This window comes from Saccopteryx bilineata, chromosome 1 (assembly GCF_036850765.1).
Source record: "Saccopteryx bilineata isolate mSacBil1 chromosome 1, mSacBil1_pri_phased_curated, whole genome shotgun sequence".
Taxonomy (NCBI): domain Eukaryota; kingdom Metazoa; phylum Chordata; class Mammalia; order Chiroptera; family Emballonuridae; genus Saccopteryx; species Saccopteryx bilineata.
This window is the reverse complement of record NC_089490.1, coordinates 342,955,428-342,970,954: the sequence shown is the minus strand read 5'-3', so window position 1 is coordinate 342,970,954 and position 15,527 is coordinate 342,955,428. Positions and strand designations below refer to the sequence as shown.

The following is a 15,527-nucleotide window of genomic DNA, read 5'->3' as shown; positions in this document are numbered from 1 at the left end:
TTTTTACACTAAATGTAAGCAAGAAGTTTTTCAAACAGCAATTCACTAACAATGTTAACAGTCTGACTCTAATCAATAAAGCTAGAGATAATTGGGGTGGGGAGAAGTGATTAAGATTTTTAATCTGCAGACCAAATGTTGGCCCTGCCCCTAACCTCTACAACGATGGCTGTGATCCTGTAGAAACTGCAAAGTAGACAAAGCAGTGATTAACACTATATAGGAGAAAAAGGAAATCTAATCAGCTCATCTCTGCACCACCAACACTTACCACAGGGAATGACTCATGGTACAACACAGAGCAGGCACATATTTGCTAGGTGGACGAATGGACAAATTAATAAATAATCTAAAATGCAATATTCCATTTAGGAATCAGACTCCCCAGAGTGTAATTAAGTTGAATAAGGTTTCTAAATTTAAGGCAAAGTGGAGGGCTATATCATCAATCTGTGAAGATCCTGTGAATAATGTCAACACTGTACATTTACCACATTACTTGTTCCAGTGTGCAAATGAGAAAAAAAAAGTTCTTACTTCCATATGGAGTCCCTATCAGTAGGGTACTTGGTTAAATTTTTCAGCAGCTCCACCAGTGCAAGATGAATCCCTTCTTTGGTTGAAACATTAGTGCAGCATAAGAGTTCATGAAGAGCCTCTCTAATATCTCTAGACGAATCCTTTTAAAAAACATAATAACAGTAATAGCAGTCACTATGGATTAGCTATGCCACTATGGAGGAGTGCAGTTACAATGACAATACAGGATAAAATGTCTCAGTTTTCTGGGAGGGGAGGGGCTGGTAGTTGAGAAGATAGAGATAACATATGAACTGAGATTTGAAGAATTCACTCATTTGTACACTGCTGTACACCAGGGGTCCCCAAACTACAGCCCGCGGGCCGCATGCAGCCCCCTGAGGCCATTTATCCGGCCCCCGCTGCACTTCTGGAAGGGGCACCTCCTTCATCGGTGGTCAGTGAGAGGAGCATAGTTCTCATTGAAATACTGGTCAGTTTGTTGATTTAAATTTACTTGTTCTTTATTTTAAATATTGTATTTGTTCCTGTTTTGTTTTTTTACTATAAAATAAGATATGTGCAGTGTGCATAGGGATTTGTTCATAGTTTTTTTATAGTCCGGCCCTCCAACAGTCTGAGGGACAGTGAACTGGCCCCCTGTGTAAAAAGTTTGGGGACCCCTGCTGTACACATTCCATATTTACTGAGCACTTAGTAAACAAACATTTATCAAGCTAAATACCAAGTGCTAGAGATCAAAGCAGTAATTAAAGTAAAATCCCTGTTCTCAGAAACTTTATTCTAGTGCAAAGACAAAAATAAATGACTAAATAAATACATAGGTCAGATAGTGTGAAGTATTAACTAAGAAAGTAGAAAGCAGGGTAAGTAAAATAGTGCTGGGGTAGGTGGGGACACACTACAGACAATGAAAGCAAGTCTGAAACATAGCAAGGAAACCAGTGCAGCTAGAGCAGAGTCAACAGCAGAAACAGGACGTGGTGATGTCAGGGACGTGGCCTCTTCCCTACCCAACATCTCCTACTCAACCGCACTTAAAATGATTAGAAAAGGTCACCAACAACTTCTTACTCCTAAAGAAAATGCACATATCAGCTCTAGTACTTTTATTTGGTATCTCCGTAACACTTTTGCTAGCTCTTTAAAACTTTTAAATATGGACCATTTGAAATATATAAAAACAGGCCTGACCTGTGGTGGCGCTGTGGATAAAGCGTCGACCTGGAAATGCTGAGGTCGCCGGTTCGAAACCCTGGGCTTGCCTGGTCAAGGCACATATGGGAGTTGATGCTTCCAGCTCCTCCCCCTCTTCTCTCTCTCTGTCTCTCCTCTCTCTCTCTCTCCCTCTGTCTCTCCCTCTCCTCTCTAAAATAAATAATAATAAAAAAGAAATATATAAAAACAGAGATAAGAAACCCCCTAGTTTCAACAATTAACTCTAGCCAATTTTGTTTTATTTACACCTTTACCCACTCCACCCAATCAGATTATTTTGAAGCCAGAGAAATCATAGCATTTCATTGGTAAATATTTTCATAAATATGTCTTAAATAATTCTTTAACCCCATAAAACCAGTATCATGCCTAAAATTTATTTATTCTTTTTTTTTTTTTTTTTTTTTACAGGGACAGAGAGAAGGATAGATAGGGACAGACAGACAGGAACGAAGAGAGATGAGAAGCATCAATCATCAGTTTTTCTTTGCGACACCTTAGTTGTTCATTGATTGCTTTCTTCTATGTGCCTTGACTGCGGGCCTTCAGCAGACCAAGTAACTCCTTGCTCAAGCCAGTGACCTTGGGACCAAGCTGGTGAGCTCTTTTTTTTTTTTTTTTTTGCTCAAGCCAGATGAGCCTGCACTCAAGCCGGCACACCTCAGGGTCTCAAACCTGGGTCCTCCGCATCCCAGTCTGACTCTCTATCCACTGCGCCAGGGTAATAATTCCTTAATGTCAAATATCTAGTCAGTACTCAAATCTTTCCAACTGACTTGAAAAGTGTTCTCATCAGGCTCCAACTAAGGTACACACATTAAAATTGGGTAATATGTCCCTTAAGTGTCTTTAAATATGTAAAATCCCTTTTCGTCTTATTTTCTTTCCCCTTGCAATTTCTCCCCTGTAGTTAGGTTTAGAGGCTTGCTCAGATTCAGGTTCAATTTTTTTTTCTTCAATAACATTACTTCATAGATGATATTATGTATTTCCCTTAGGAACTATATGATATCTATTTCTTCTTTGTGATGTTAGTAACCACTGATGATCACTGACTGCCTAAATTTAGTTATTCATTAAAGTTATAAGACAATGAGATAATAACAGAGAACTTCAAAATCAAAATACCCAGTTTTCTAAAGTAGGTAACAAAAATCTGTAACAATTGCTAATGACTAAATATCAAATTGCTATCTCCCTTTTATAATTTCTAAAAAACAGGGGGAAAAAAAGGATAAGAAACCAGAGGCCAAATCTTATTTACTAGCATAAAAAACTTCAGTACTCACAAATAAAATCCAGACATTTTAGAACAGTAATTCAAGAACCACATAGAGTTGTACAGCCTCAGAGGCAAATATATGTTTATATCCTGACACAGGTACTTACTAGCTGAGTATTGTCAAACAAATTTTTTTTTTTCTGTAAAACTCCAGATTGAATTAACTGACCACTAAGATCCCTTTGGCTGTAACATCCTCTGATTTACTAGAATTAAATCAAGGGCTGAAAAGAATTCTTCATTATTTAGCCCCTGACTTATCTACAGCTCTCCTCTCTTCCAGTTCTTCAACTACATGTAATTTCTACTACAATTACATGAATTCCTTTTAATTCCTTGAATATATCACACGCACCCTTACGTCTGGATCCTTAGACATCATTCCTTCTGTTAGGTATTCTTGCACTCTACCATGAGGGCTACTCTTTCCTAAGAAAATGCCTCAGTAAGTTCTACTCCTCCTTCAAGTGCCCACCTACATTCCTTTCTTCCTTATCTCCCCAACCTTACCTTAGACAATACAAGTTACATACTCGTTGTATTCTCAGAGCACCCTGTCCTTTCCTGATCACAGCAACACTAAGCTTTACTTGAATTCCTGTCTAACAGTCAGTCTCCTCCATCTTGGCAAAGCTGTATGACTGGAAGGCAGAACTGCTGCCTATATACTACTATATCACCAAAGCTTAGCACAATGCCCGTTAAAAAAAAAAAGGTGGCCCTGGCCAGTTGGCCAGGCTGCAGTAGAGCGGCAGCCTGGCATGTGGAGGTCTCGGGTTCAATTCCTGGCCAGGGCACATAGGAGAAGCGCTCATCTGCTTCTCCACCCTTCCCCCTCTCCTTTCTCTCTATCTTCTCTCTTCCTCTCTCGCAGCCAAGGCTCCATTGGAGCAAAGTTGGCCCAGGCGCTGAGGACGGCTCCATGGGCTCCACCTCAGGTGCTAGAATGGCTCCGGCTGCAACGGAGCAAAACCCCAGATGGGCAGAGCATTGCCCCCTGGTGGGCATGCCAGGCGGATCCTAGTCGGGCACATGCAGGAGTCTGTCTGACTGCCTTCCCACTTCTAATTTCAGAAAAATACCAAAAAAAAAAAAAAAAAAAAAAAAAAGTGGTGTCCAGGAGGCTTGATGAACGGAGTGAAAAACTGTGAACACTCACCTCTAACACAGCCAGGACAGTGTCTAGCTGATCTTCTCGGAGGGTGATATTGTTAGAGATTTTTCTCATGGTATGTATGGATTGCAGACGTACTTCCTCAATTTCATCATTAAACATATCAACCAGGAAATCAAGGCACTTCTCAGCAAAAGAGGGTGAAGACTGGGCCAGCATGCAGAGAGCCTCCACAGCAGCAATGCGGACCTCTACACAGAAAGACACAAAACTGTGCATCAAGTTAACAACCATGGGAAAAAGTCAAAGCAGGATTCCTTCTCATTCAGGTTTGTCTTTGCTCTCTACTCTTTTCACTTCTACACAGTCTGTCTAGGAGATGCCCTCCATACCCCCAGGTTCAGCTTCCACCATCACTTCAACCTAAGAACAAGAACTATGGTATCCTAAGGACTAAGGTTTAGATCTTGACTCTGCAGACCTGTGAGTCACACATCTGTGTCCATTAACTGAATCTCTTGAAAGCTAAGTTTTTATTTATTTCAGTATTGCAACCACAGTACTTTTTCTTTAAGTGAGAAGAGGGATACAGAGACAGACTCCCACATGTACCCCAATTGGGATCCACCCAGCAACCCCGATCTGGGGCTGATGCTCATAACCAAGCTATTTTTAGCACCTGAGGTGGAGGCTTAATGGAGCCATCCTCAGCAGCCAGGGCCAATGTGATTGAATCAATTGAGCCAGTGGGAGGGAAAAAGAGAAAGAGAGAGAGAAGGCAGGGAGGAGATGGTTGCCTCTCCTGCATGTCCTGCCTGACCAGGTATTGAACCTGGGACTTCCACAAGCTGGGTCGATGCTCTATCACTAAGCCAACCAGCCAGGGCAGCTACAGACACCTTAAAAGCAGAGTTACTACATTAAAGGGAGATGACTCAGATTTTTCTTGCTAGTTATAAATCCTCCTTTTAATCAGAAGGGAAGAAATTGCTTTACTTCACAAAAATGTAATTAAAAAATGAAACTGCTAAATACAAAGCAAGCTAGAAATGAACCCAAATGTGTTAAATGATTCATGTGTAACTCTTGCAACTCTATCAAAGGAATCACAGAGAAACTCCTAACTGTATGACCTTTAGCTGATAAAATGCCAGGTAGAAACAAATAAACTTTGTGTTTTACTTTGCATATTCTGCCTGGCTACCAGCAGGTAAATTAACAATTTCCACTGGACTTTTTGAAATGTTGAAAGTATATTACAGCCTGACCTGTTGTGGCACAATGGATAAAGTATCGACCTGGAACACTGAGGTCACCGGTTTGAAACCCTGCACTTGTCTGGTCAAGGCACATATGGGAGTTGATGTTTCCTGCTTCTCTCTCTCTCTCTCTCTCAAAAAAAAAATAAATAAATAAATAAATAAAAAGAAAGTAAATTACTATCGCCTTGAGGGTCCAGGGAAGAGAAAAGGAATTTGGTATGTTGGGGGGGGGGGGGGCTGTTACTAAGTAAGACACTGTGACTCTGGTGTTTTAACATATGTAATTAGATATTGGCTCTGCTACTTATACCTCTGCATTTACAAAGACCAACAAGAACAAGACTATCTCCCAGAGCCTACAGGAAAGAATAGTTACTGTATTTCCCCATGTATAAGACTTTTTTTTTTTTAATTTTGGGATATAAAAACTGGGTGCATCTTATACAGTGGTTGCAGTTGTGTGTTTTTACTTGCATTTCCCACTTTTTCACATTTGTTTTTGTGTTCATTGCTGAAGACTGTGATTCGTCATCAGACAAAGATGAGAAAAAGATAATGAATGGGAGTTTTGACAGTGATGAGTTTTATGATGAATAAAACTTGAGTTCAGTAGCTTTATGTAATACATTTTATTCAAATTTTGGGCCCCAAAATTAAGGTGCATCTTATATGTGGGAGCGTCTTATACATGGGGATATACGGTAATTGTGCTACAGCATGACGAATAGTAAAATGGAAAAGCACAGGGAGTGCTGAGAAAATGCAGAAGAGGCACAAAGCCCTCTTCATAGGAGCAGAGGCAGTTTTTGAAATAAGTGACTCCTGAAACAATGCCTGAAGGAGTTGCTAGGCCAAAAGGGGGGGAAAAAAAGACCTTTCTAGGCAGAGGAACCAGATGTACAAAACCCCAGAAAGGCGAGAGAAAATGTAACAACTAGGGGTGATATTAGAGACTATAGCCAATGAAATGATCTACTTGCTTTCCAAAGTGAAGTTCCTTTAATTAAACCTTAGTGACAAACTGAAAACTGTAGAAGTAAACCACATAAACATTGATAGTGATGAAGTTCAACTGCAGAAATGAAACAAAACAAAAATGCTAATAGAAACAAAATAGATTCTAGTTACTTGTCTAAGGATCAAACAGGTTTTAATCACTGGACTTCATATTATCTAATACTATTTCAACTATAATTCATTTAACAAGATCATAGAGAACAAAAGAGAAGTAGCTTTAACTAATTTCTACATAAACATAAAACCTTACAGTAAATTGTATAGGGCAACCCAATTCTTATATCTACTAATAGAATATTGTTTTCCAAAAGTAATTTTCTCGCCCTTCCAAGAAGTTCTATTGTGAGGTAATTTTTATAGGCATTTTAAAGACCTAAGTTCTTTTTTTTAATTTTTATTCATTTTAGAGAGGAGAGAGAAAGGGGGAGAGAGAGAGAGAGAGAGAGAGAGAGAGAGGAGAGAGAGACAGAGAGAGAAGGTGAGGAGGAGCTGGAAGCATCAACTCCCATATGTGCTTTGACCAGGCAAGCCCAGGGTTTCGAACCGGCGACCTCAGCATTTCCAGGTCGACGCTTTATCCACTGCGCCACCACAGGTCAGGCAAAGACCTAAGTTCTAATTCTCTAATAAAATTTACTATAAAATTTAGATAATCAACAGTATCTCTCCAGGTCTGTTACCCTCACTGAAAATGAGGAGATTGGAGTAAATCATCTCAAGGCACTGACATTCTGTAATCTATATAAAATAGAGATCAACATATTATAGAAATCACAAGAGCTTTGCAGGACTTCTATTACTGGCTAAGATATAACAAGGGCCAGAATTATCTTTCTAAATGAAACAACTAAAAACAGAGATAAAATATCTGAACAATAGTATTCAACACATTGGACATCAGGCAAAAAAGGGTTGTGATCACTGAGATGGGAAATAAATGAGATGAGTTCTATGATTATATCAGCTTACTGTCTAGAAACAGTTTCCAGGTTGCAGGTTTCCTGAGTTAAGGAGAAAGAGCTGAGAGTCTAGAAAGGCCAATGTTGCTAGAGTTCATAGGGAAAAGCACCACAAAGGAAAGAACTGCACAGAAAGAATGGCTTGAGAGATCTGTAGAGGGTCCTACTCAAGTTGAAAGCTGAGTTCTGATCTGTGAAGAAACTATCCAAGATCTGATGAAGAACCACTAAACAGGAATAGAGGGAATAAACTCCAAAGCTCACACATGATCTACAAGTGTTATTTTTCAAAAGAGTTTGTTTCAATGGTGGAAAAAAATAACTCCTAACTGAATGTTGCTTAGGTCTCATCTAACAAAACTTAAAAATAAGACCTGAAAAAACTGGATCTCAGAACAAAGCTCAAGAATATATATAGGAATATAGTAATGTTCAGCATTGAAAAATTCACACTGGCTAGCATCCTACTGAAAATTAACAGGCATGCACAGAAGCAGTAAAATATATCCACAATCAAGAAAACAAAACCAACCCAGAAATAATAGACGTAGTAGACAAAAATAGGACCCTGGTTGGCAAACTGCGGCTCGTGAGCCACATGTGGCTCCTTGGCCCCTTGAGTGTGGCTCTTCTACACAATACCATGTGAGGGCATTACCTCGATAAGGAATGTACCTACCTGTATAGTTTAAGTTTTAAAAGTTTGGCTCTCAAAAGAAATTTCAATCATTGTACTGTTGATATTTGGCTCTGCAGACTAATGAGTTTGCCAACCACTGTACTAGGACAATTATTGTAAAAGCATTCTCTGTTGACAAAGCTAGAGAAAAGATTAAGCATATTATATACATAGATATGTGGAAGATATTAAACAAATCTAAATTCTAATAGAATTTCTAGGGATGAAAACTACAACATTGGAGATGAAAAACAAATTGAATGGGATTAACAGCAGATTAGACAATGCAGAAAAAAAATTAGTGAACTCCAAGACAAAGCAATAAATGTTAATGAAACAAAGAGAATAAAGAATAGGGATAAAAAAGAAATATTGCACCAGTCAACTACAGGAGTCCCCAAAGGAGCATAGGGGCAGAAAACTATTTAAAGAAATAATGGCTAAAGATTTTCCATAGTTCCAAGAAGCTCAACAAATCTGAAGAATAAGAAAAATAGAGAAGATTACACCAACATACATCAGAATTAAATAATCTGAAACCAGCAATAAAGAGAAAAGAGTATAGAAGAACAAAGATTTTATTTTTAAATGACAGCAGACTTCTCAGCAGAAACAATGCAATCAGAAAACTATGGAACACCTTTAAAAGACTAAAAAAAATCTGTTAATCTAGAATTCAGTTACCAGTAAAAATATACTTCAAAACTGAAAGTGTAGCCCTGGCCAGGTAACTCAACTGGTTAGAGCATCATTCAGATATGCCAAGGTTGCAGATTTTACTCCCAGTTAGGGTGTATACTAGAATCAACCAATGAATGTATAAATAAGTGGAACAACAAATTGATGTTTATCTTTCTCTTTCTCTCCCTCTAAATCAATAATTTTTTTAAAATGGTGTAACAGTCTTTATTAGTAATACTTTGAGGTCAGACCTATCTGAGTTTAAATCTTGCTTCTATCTCTTACTATCAGTATTTGTTATCAGTATCAATAATAACTATTTTTACTACTACTACATTAAGTGGTTATTATAAATAGGTCAAGTATTATGCCAAGTCTTTTATGTATATATAATCTCATTTAATTCTCATTATTCAGAAACACTTAATATTAAACTTTTAAAATAAAAATGTTAAAATTTGGCCCTGGCCGGTTGGCTCAGTGGTAGAGTGTCGGCCTGGCGTGTGGGGGATCCGGGTTCGATTCCCGGCCAGGGCACATGGGAGAAGTGCCCATTTGCTTCTCCACCCCCACCCCCTCCTTCCTCTCTGTCTCTCTCTTCCCCTCCCACAGCCAAGGCTCCATTGGAGCAGAGATGGCCCAGGCGCTGGGGATGGCTCCTTGGCCTCTGCCCCGGGCGCTAGAGTGGCTCTGGTCGCGTCAGAGCGACACCCCGGAGGGGCAGAGCATCGCCCCCTGGTGGGCAGAGTGTGGCCCCTGGTGGGCGTGCCGGGTGGATCCCGGTTGGGCGCATGCGGGAGTCTGTCTGACTGTCTCTCCCTGTTTCCAGCTTCAGAAAAATACAAAAAGGAAAGAAAAAAAAAAAGTTAAAATTTAAACCTAGGCTGACTGAACCCAAAGTCCATGCTCTTAACCACTTTGTCATACCACCTGGACCTCAAACTCATCTGTCTGTAAAATTAAAATAATAGTAGGTACACTTGTGACTGTGAAGACTAAATGAGACACTGTGTATTATCAACCAGTTCGATGCCTTACACATAGCAGTCACTCAGTAAATGAGCTCTGTTACGATGCAGTCATACTTACCATACATCTCATCTTCCAATCCATGGACAAAGGCTCCACAAGCTCCTGACTCGATCAAGTTCACAGCCCCTGTGTCTATTTCTTCCTTGGGAGCATCGTCTCCCCACTTCCTGCCGCTGGAAAACTCCCCTGAACTATAAAGTTCCTTGGCACGCTCATGTGCAGTGCGTTTCCTCTGTAGAGGACAACAACAATTACCACTTTCAACAGGTTCATGATGGAACAATAATATGCACCCTGAGAACATGCAAATGCAAGAAATAAGACTGCTCTTTCACACTTACTGTTGTAAAAATATACTCAGTAGATCAGAACAGAGAAATGCAAATTTAACTTAAAGGCTTGTAGGTTTATCACTGCTGGTAGTAACCTTATTAAAGATAGTAACCATATTAAAGTTAGTGAAAGAGATGTTGATCAGACAGGTATTCATGTTTGCAATGACAGCATAGGAAAGAGAACCAGAAAGGTAAATAACGGCAGTGTCCCTCCAAACACCATCCAGGGTAGATAATAATACACTGGCCCTAAAAAGAATTTTTTTCAGAGCCAGAAGAAGTTAAGTCTATTTGACAACACTGTGCTCCATTTCAGCAACACTGTACTCCCAAGCAACTTTCTAATCAATTCACTTTCTGCACAGAATGCCTAATGAGGAATAAAGTAGTTTGCTAAAGTAAATATCTAGTCCACTTGAGAGTTATGACACATCATAAATGAATACATCATACATCCACCTATTATGATTGTTCTAGGTGTGAATCCACATCCCTATGACTGATCACCTTAAAGGCACTGATGAAATATTGCACCTGAGCCCAAAACAGTGTGGGTCAGACTCAGTAATAAAGCTTGTTATCCCAGGTCAATGCTCCTTTTACTGCACCAACACCTGGTCAGGCTAAAGATAATATTCTTTTTTTGTGTGTGTGTGTGACAGAGAGAGAGAGAGAGAGAGAGAGAGAGAGAGAGAGAGAAGACAGGGACAGACAGACAAGAGAGGGAGATGAGAAGCATCAATTTTTCATTGTGGCACCTTAGTTGTTCATTGATTGCCTTCTAATATGTGCCCTGAAATAGGGGGGAGGGCTCTTGCCGAACTAGTGAACCCTTGTTCAAGCCAGGGTCCTTTGGGCTCAAGCCAGTGACCATGAGGTCAAGTCTAGGAATCCACACTCAAGCCAGTGACCCTGTGCTCAAACTGGTCAGCCCACGCTCAAGCCAGCGACCTCAAGGTTTCAAACCTGGGTCTGCTGCATCACAGTCTGATGCTCTATCCACTGTACTACCACCTGGTCAGGCATGAAGATAATATTCTTTATGTAACTTATTAGAATAGAAAAATCAGGATACTCTACATGTATAATAAAGGGTTAAAAATTATGGTATATCTACTTAACAGAATATTACACAATTGGTAAAAATGTTAAGTATAAAGTTGATAATATGAAAAAAGCAAATGTAAAAGTTTGCTAACCAGGGTCCTATTTTTGTCTACTACGTCTATTATTTCTGGGTTGGTTTTGTTTTCTTGATTGTGGATATATTTTACTGCTTCTGTGCATGCCTGTTAATTTTCAGTTGGATGCTAGTGGCAAATGTAAAAAGTAAACTACAAAACTATTTGCATGCAATATTTAAAACATGTGTAAGGCCCTGGCCGGTTGGCTCAGCGGTAGAGTGTTGGCCTGGCGTGCGGGGGACCCGGGTTCGATTCTGGGCCAGGGCACATAGGAGAAGCGCCCATTTGCTTCTCCACCCCCCCCTTCCTCTCTGTCTCTTCCCCTCCCGCAGCCAAGGCTCCATTGGAGCAAAGATGGCCCGGGCACTGGGGATGGCTCCTTGGCCTCTGTCCCAGGTGCTAGAGTGGCTCTGGTTGCGGCAGAGCAACGCCCCGGAGGGGCAGAGCATCGCCCCCTGGTGGGCAGAGCGTGGCCCCTGGTGGGCGTGCCGGGTGGATCCCGGTTGGGCGCATGTGGGAGTCTGTCTGACTGTCTCTCCCCGCTTCCAGCTTCAGAAAAATACAAAAAAAAAAAAAAATTAAAACATGTGTAAGAGCCTGACCAGATGGTGGAACAGTGGACAGAGTGTCAGTCTGGAATGCTAAGGTCATGGGTTCGAAACACTGTGCCAGGTCAAGGAACATACAACAAACAAGAAGCAAGGAATAAACAACTAAAGTGAAGCAAGTATGAGCTGATACTTCTCATTCACCCAACCCCCATAAAATCAATAAATAAATCTTAAAAAAAAAAAAAAAGAGCTGGGGAGAAATACACCAAAATGACAAGTGTCATTTTGTTATAGTAGTAAAAAAAATGGGTAATTTTTCCCCTTTTCTTTCTATTTATCAAACATACTATAATTCTTTATTTTTTTATAATTTAATAAACAAGATATTGACAATGAATGCACATATCATATCCTCAAACTCATATTTGGCCCTGGCAACTATATCAGAGAACTATCACAGTAAAAGTTTAAAGGCATTTCATAAGAGGCATTTTGTTACATTTCAGAAAAAGAATTTACTCATTCCTCCATGGAAACTGCTGTTGAAAAGGAGTCCTAAGATGTCACAATCTCAAAAATAAGACCAGACCTTTGTAGTTTCTACCAAATAGAAAATTAATACTGGCTCCTCTTTGTGAAACACAACTTGTGCAAAGTATTTTCATTATAATAATTTAAAATTTAATGAAGTAACTTGTAATTTGGTTCAAGTTATTAAGATTTTATTTTAAGTTATTAAGATTTTAAATTAAAATATAATTTAATCACTCTACATTAATTTAACAATGCATGGGCTGCAAAATTAAATCAACATCAACTTGGCATATATTGTTACACTGATGTGGTTACAGAAATCCAGTTTCAACAACAAAGATTTTAAGTTACCCTCAGATCTGACATCAGCTTCTTGTCAAGGGTCTGCTCCAAGAAATGAGAACTGACTTGCTCCATAGAGCCCTATTAAAAAAAAGAAACCAGAACAAATTGAACATCTTTTAAGACCTGAACATTATCTAAATAGTAAAAGTTTGCAGTCAACTCAAATGTGTAAAGATAACATTATTCTGTGTGTGTGTGTGTGTGTGTGTGTGTGTGTGTGTGTGTGTGTATTTTTCCCAAGTTAGAAGCGGGGAGGCAGTTGGACAGACTTCTGCATGCACCCGACCGGGATCCATCTGGCATGCCCACCAGGGGGCGATGCTCTGCCCACCTGGGGTATTGCTTCATTACCACCAGAGCCATTCTAGCATGTGAGCCATCCTCAGCACCCGGGCCAACTTTGCTCCAGTGGAGCCTTGGCTGCGGGAGGGGAAGAGAGAGAGAGAGAGCGAGAGAGAGAGAGAGAGAGAAGGAGAGGGCTAGGGTGGAGACACAGATGGATGCTTCTCCTATGTGCCCTGACTGGGAATTGAACCTGGGACTTCCACATGCCGGGCCAACACTCTACCTCTGAACCAACCGGCCAGAGCCTAAGGTAACATTAATCTTGATACTAAAGATGTCTATGGGTTCTGAATCATGAGGAAAATAATAAAAACATTAGCAGCAGCAGCAGCAGCAGCAGCAGCTAGCACCTAAATACTTACAGCATCATGCACTGCTCTAAGTGCTTTATACATACATTAGCCCATTTACTCTCCTTCTGAAGTAAATACTATTATTAGTCTCGTTTCAATATAGGGGAAAGAAGGCAAAAAAAAGAGATTAAGTAATTCATTCAAGGACATAAACAGTATAAATTACAGGAGTGAGCTATAAACCCAGGTCTAGAATACTTTTCCTTAATCACTACTCTTCACTCCTTCGTTCCTTTTCATTCCATTCTTTCCATTCATCTGTTCATTTATTCACTTTCAATAAAATAAATATTTACCAACAATTCAATTTATGCCTACAGTTACCAGGAATAGGAATACAAAAATAAGAAATCAATTTTACATTTAATGATCTTTGTCTAGTGAGGGAAACTGCCAAGAGATTATTCTATTAAGGTATGAATTGCTATTATACACATTTACAAAGGGCACTATAGGAACGCAGAGAACAAGCAGTAAAGGGAGAAGGCAGGGAGAGATTTATTTGGGGAAACAGAAATCACAAGTGCAAATTCATGAAGTGAGAATGTCATGTGGGAGACATCAAGTGGTTCTAGGAAAGGAGCACAAGAGAAGGTGATGAAAATGAGGCCGGCAGATAGGGATAAGATCATAAGGAGTTTTTTTATTTTAAAGAGAGAGAGACACAAAGAGACAGACAGGAAGGGAGAAAGATGGGATGCATCAACTTGCAGTTGAAGTACTTTAGTTGTTCACTGATTGCCTTCTCATAGGTGCCTTGATGGGGGAAGGGAGCCTCAGCTGAACCAGCAACCTTGGGCTTCAAGCCAGTGACCTCTGAGCTCAAGCCAGTGACCATGGGGTCATGTCTACGATCCCATGCTGAAGCCGGTGACCCCACGCTCAAGCTGGTGAACCCGTGCTCAAGCCAGATGAGCCCATGCTCGAGCTGGCAACCTCAGGGTTTTGAACCTGGGCCCTCAGCATCCCAAGCCGACGCTCGGATCAAATAAAATCACAGAGAGTCTTGTTTGCCACAGTGAGGCATTTGCCTTATGAATAAAAACTTGATAATCTGTTAAATATTTAATGAGCTCGACAATGTACAAAATATTTGCTTATATTTTAAAAATTTATTACCTCCATCATATCCTGAAGAATGTACATGGTCCTCATTTTTTAGATGAGAAATTGAGGCTAAGAGATTTGGTAACTTGGCCCTGGCCGGTTGGCTCAGCGGTAGAGTGTCGGCCTGGCGTGCAGGGGACCCGGGTTCGATTCCCGGCCAGGACACATAGGAGAAGCACCCATTTGCTTCTCCACCCCCCCCCCCCCCCCCCCCCCCCCCCCCCCGTCTCTCTCTTCCGCTCCCGCAGCCGAGGCTCCATTGGAGCAAAGATGGCCCGGGCGCTGGGGATGGCTCCTTGGCCTCTGCCCCAGGCGCTAGAGTAGCTCTGGTCGTGGCAGAGCGACGCCCCGGAGGGGCAGAGCATCGCCCCCTGGTGGGCAGAGCGTCGCCCCTGGCGGGCGTGCCGGGTGGATCCCGGTCGGGCGCATGTGGGAGTCTGTCTGTCTCTCCCCGTTTCCAGCTTCAGAAAAATACAAAAAAAAAAAAAAAAAAGAATAGTGGAGATTTGGTAACTTGCTAATTTCAAATAAGGAAGAAACACAGGTTTATGGGTCATAAACACCACCTTGGCAGCAATGTGGCTAATAGACAAGAAGGAATCAAAATGAAGCAGATAGACCAATTAGGGGGCTATTAAAGCAAGTCCTAGACTTAATTACTTCCCTCCCTCCCTCCCTCCCTCCCTCCCTCCCTCCCTCCCTCCCTCTCTCCCTCCCTCCCTCCCTCCCTCTCTCCTTCCTTTCTTCCTTCCTTTCTTCCTTCATTAAAGCAAGTCTTAGACTGACTGACTGACTTCCTTCCTTCTTTCTTTTTTATAAACTTATCTCTAATCATCTGGGTATTTTATTTATTTCAGTGAGGAGAGAGAGAGAGAATGTGTGTAAGGGGGGGGAGAGAGAGAGAGAGAGAGAGAGAGAGAGAAAGGGGGAGGAGCAGGAAGCATCAACTCCCACATGTGCCTTGACCAGGCAAGCCCAGGGTTTCGAAC

At 40.9% G+C, this 15,527-nt stretch overlaps 1 protein-coding gene across 1 annotated transcript in view; it reads right to left on the bottom strand.

Moving 5' to 3' along the window:
* The window catches only part of INTS4 (integrator complex subunit 4), a 166,854-nt gene that overhangs the window by 53,257 nt on the left and 98,070 nt on the right, over positions 1 to 15,527 (bottom strand). Inside the window, exons 11-14 of the mRNA XM_066249569.1 lie at positions 12,740 to 12,811; positions 9,842 to 10,016; positions 4,200 to 4,405; positions 538 to 680 (exon numbers count right to left, since the gene is read on the bottom strand). Of these exons, the coding sequence (XP_066105666.1) occupies positions 538 to 680; positions 4,200 to 4,405; positions 9,842 to 10,016; positions 12,740 to 12,811 (596 nt within the window). The remainder of the gene's footprint in view (positions 1 to 537; positions 681 to 4,199; positions 4,406 to 9,841; positions 10,017 to 12,739; positions 12,812 to 15,527) is intronic.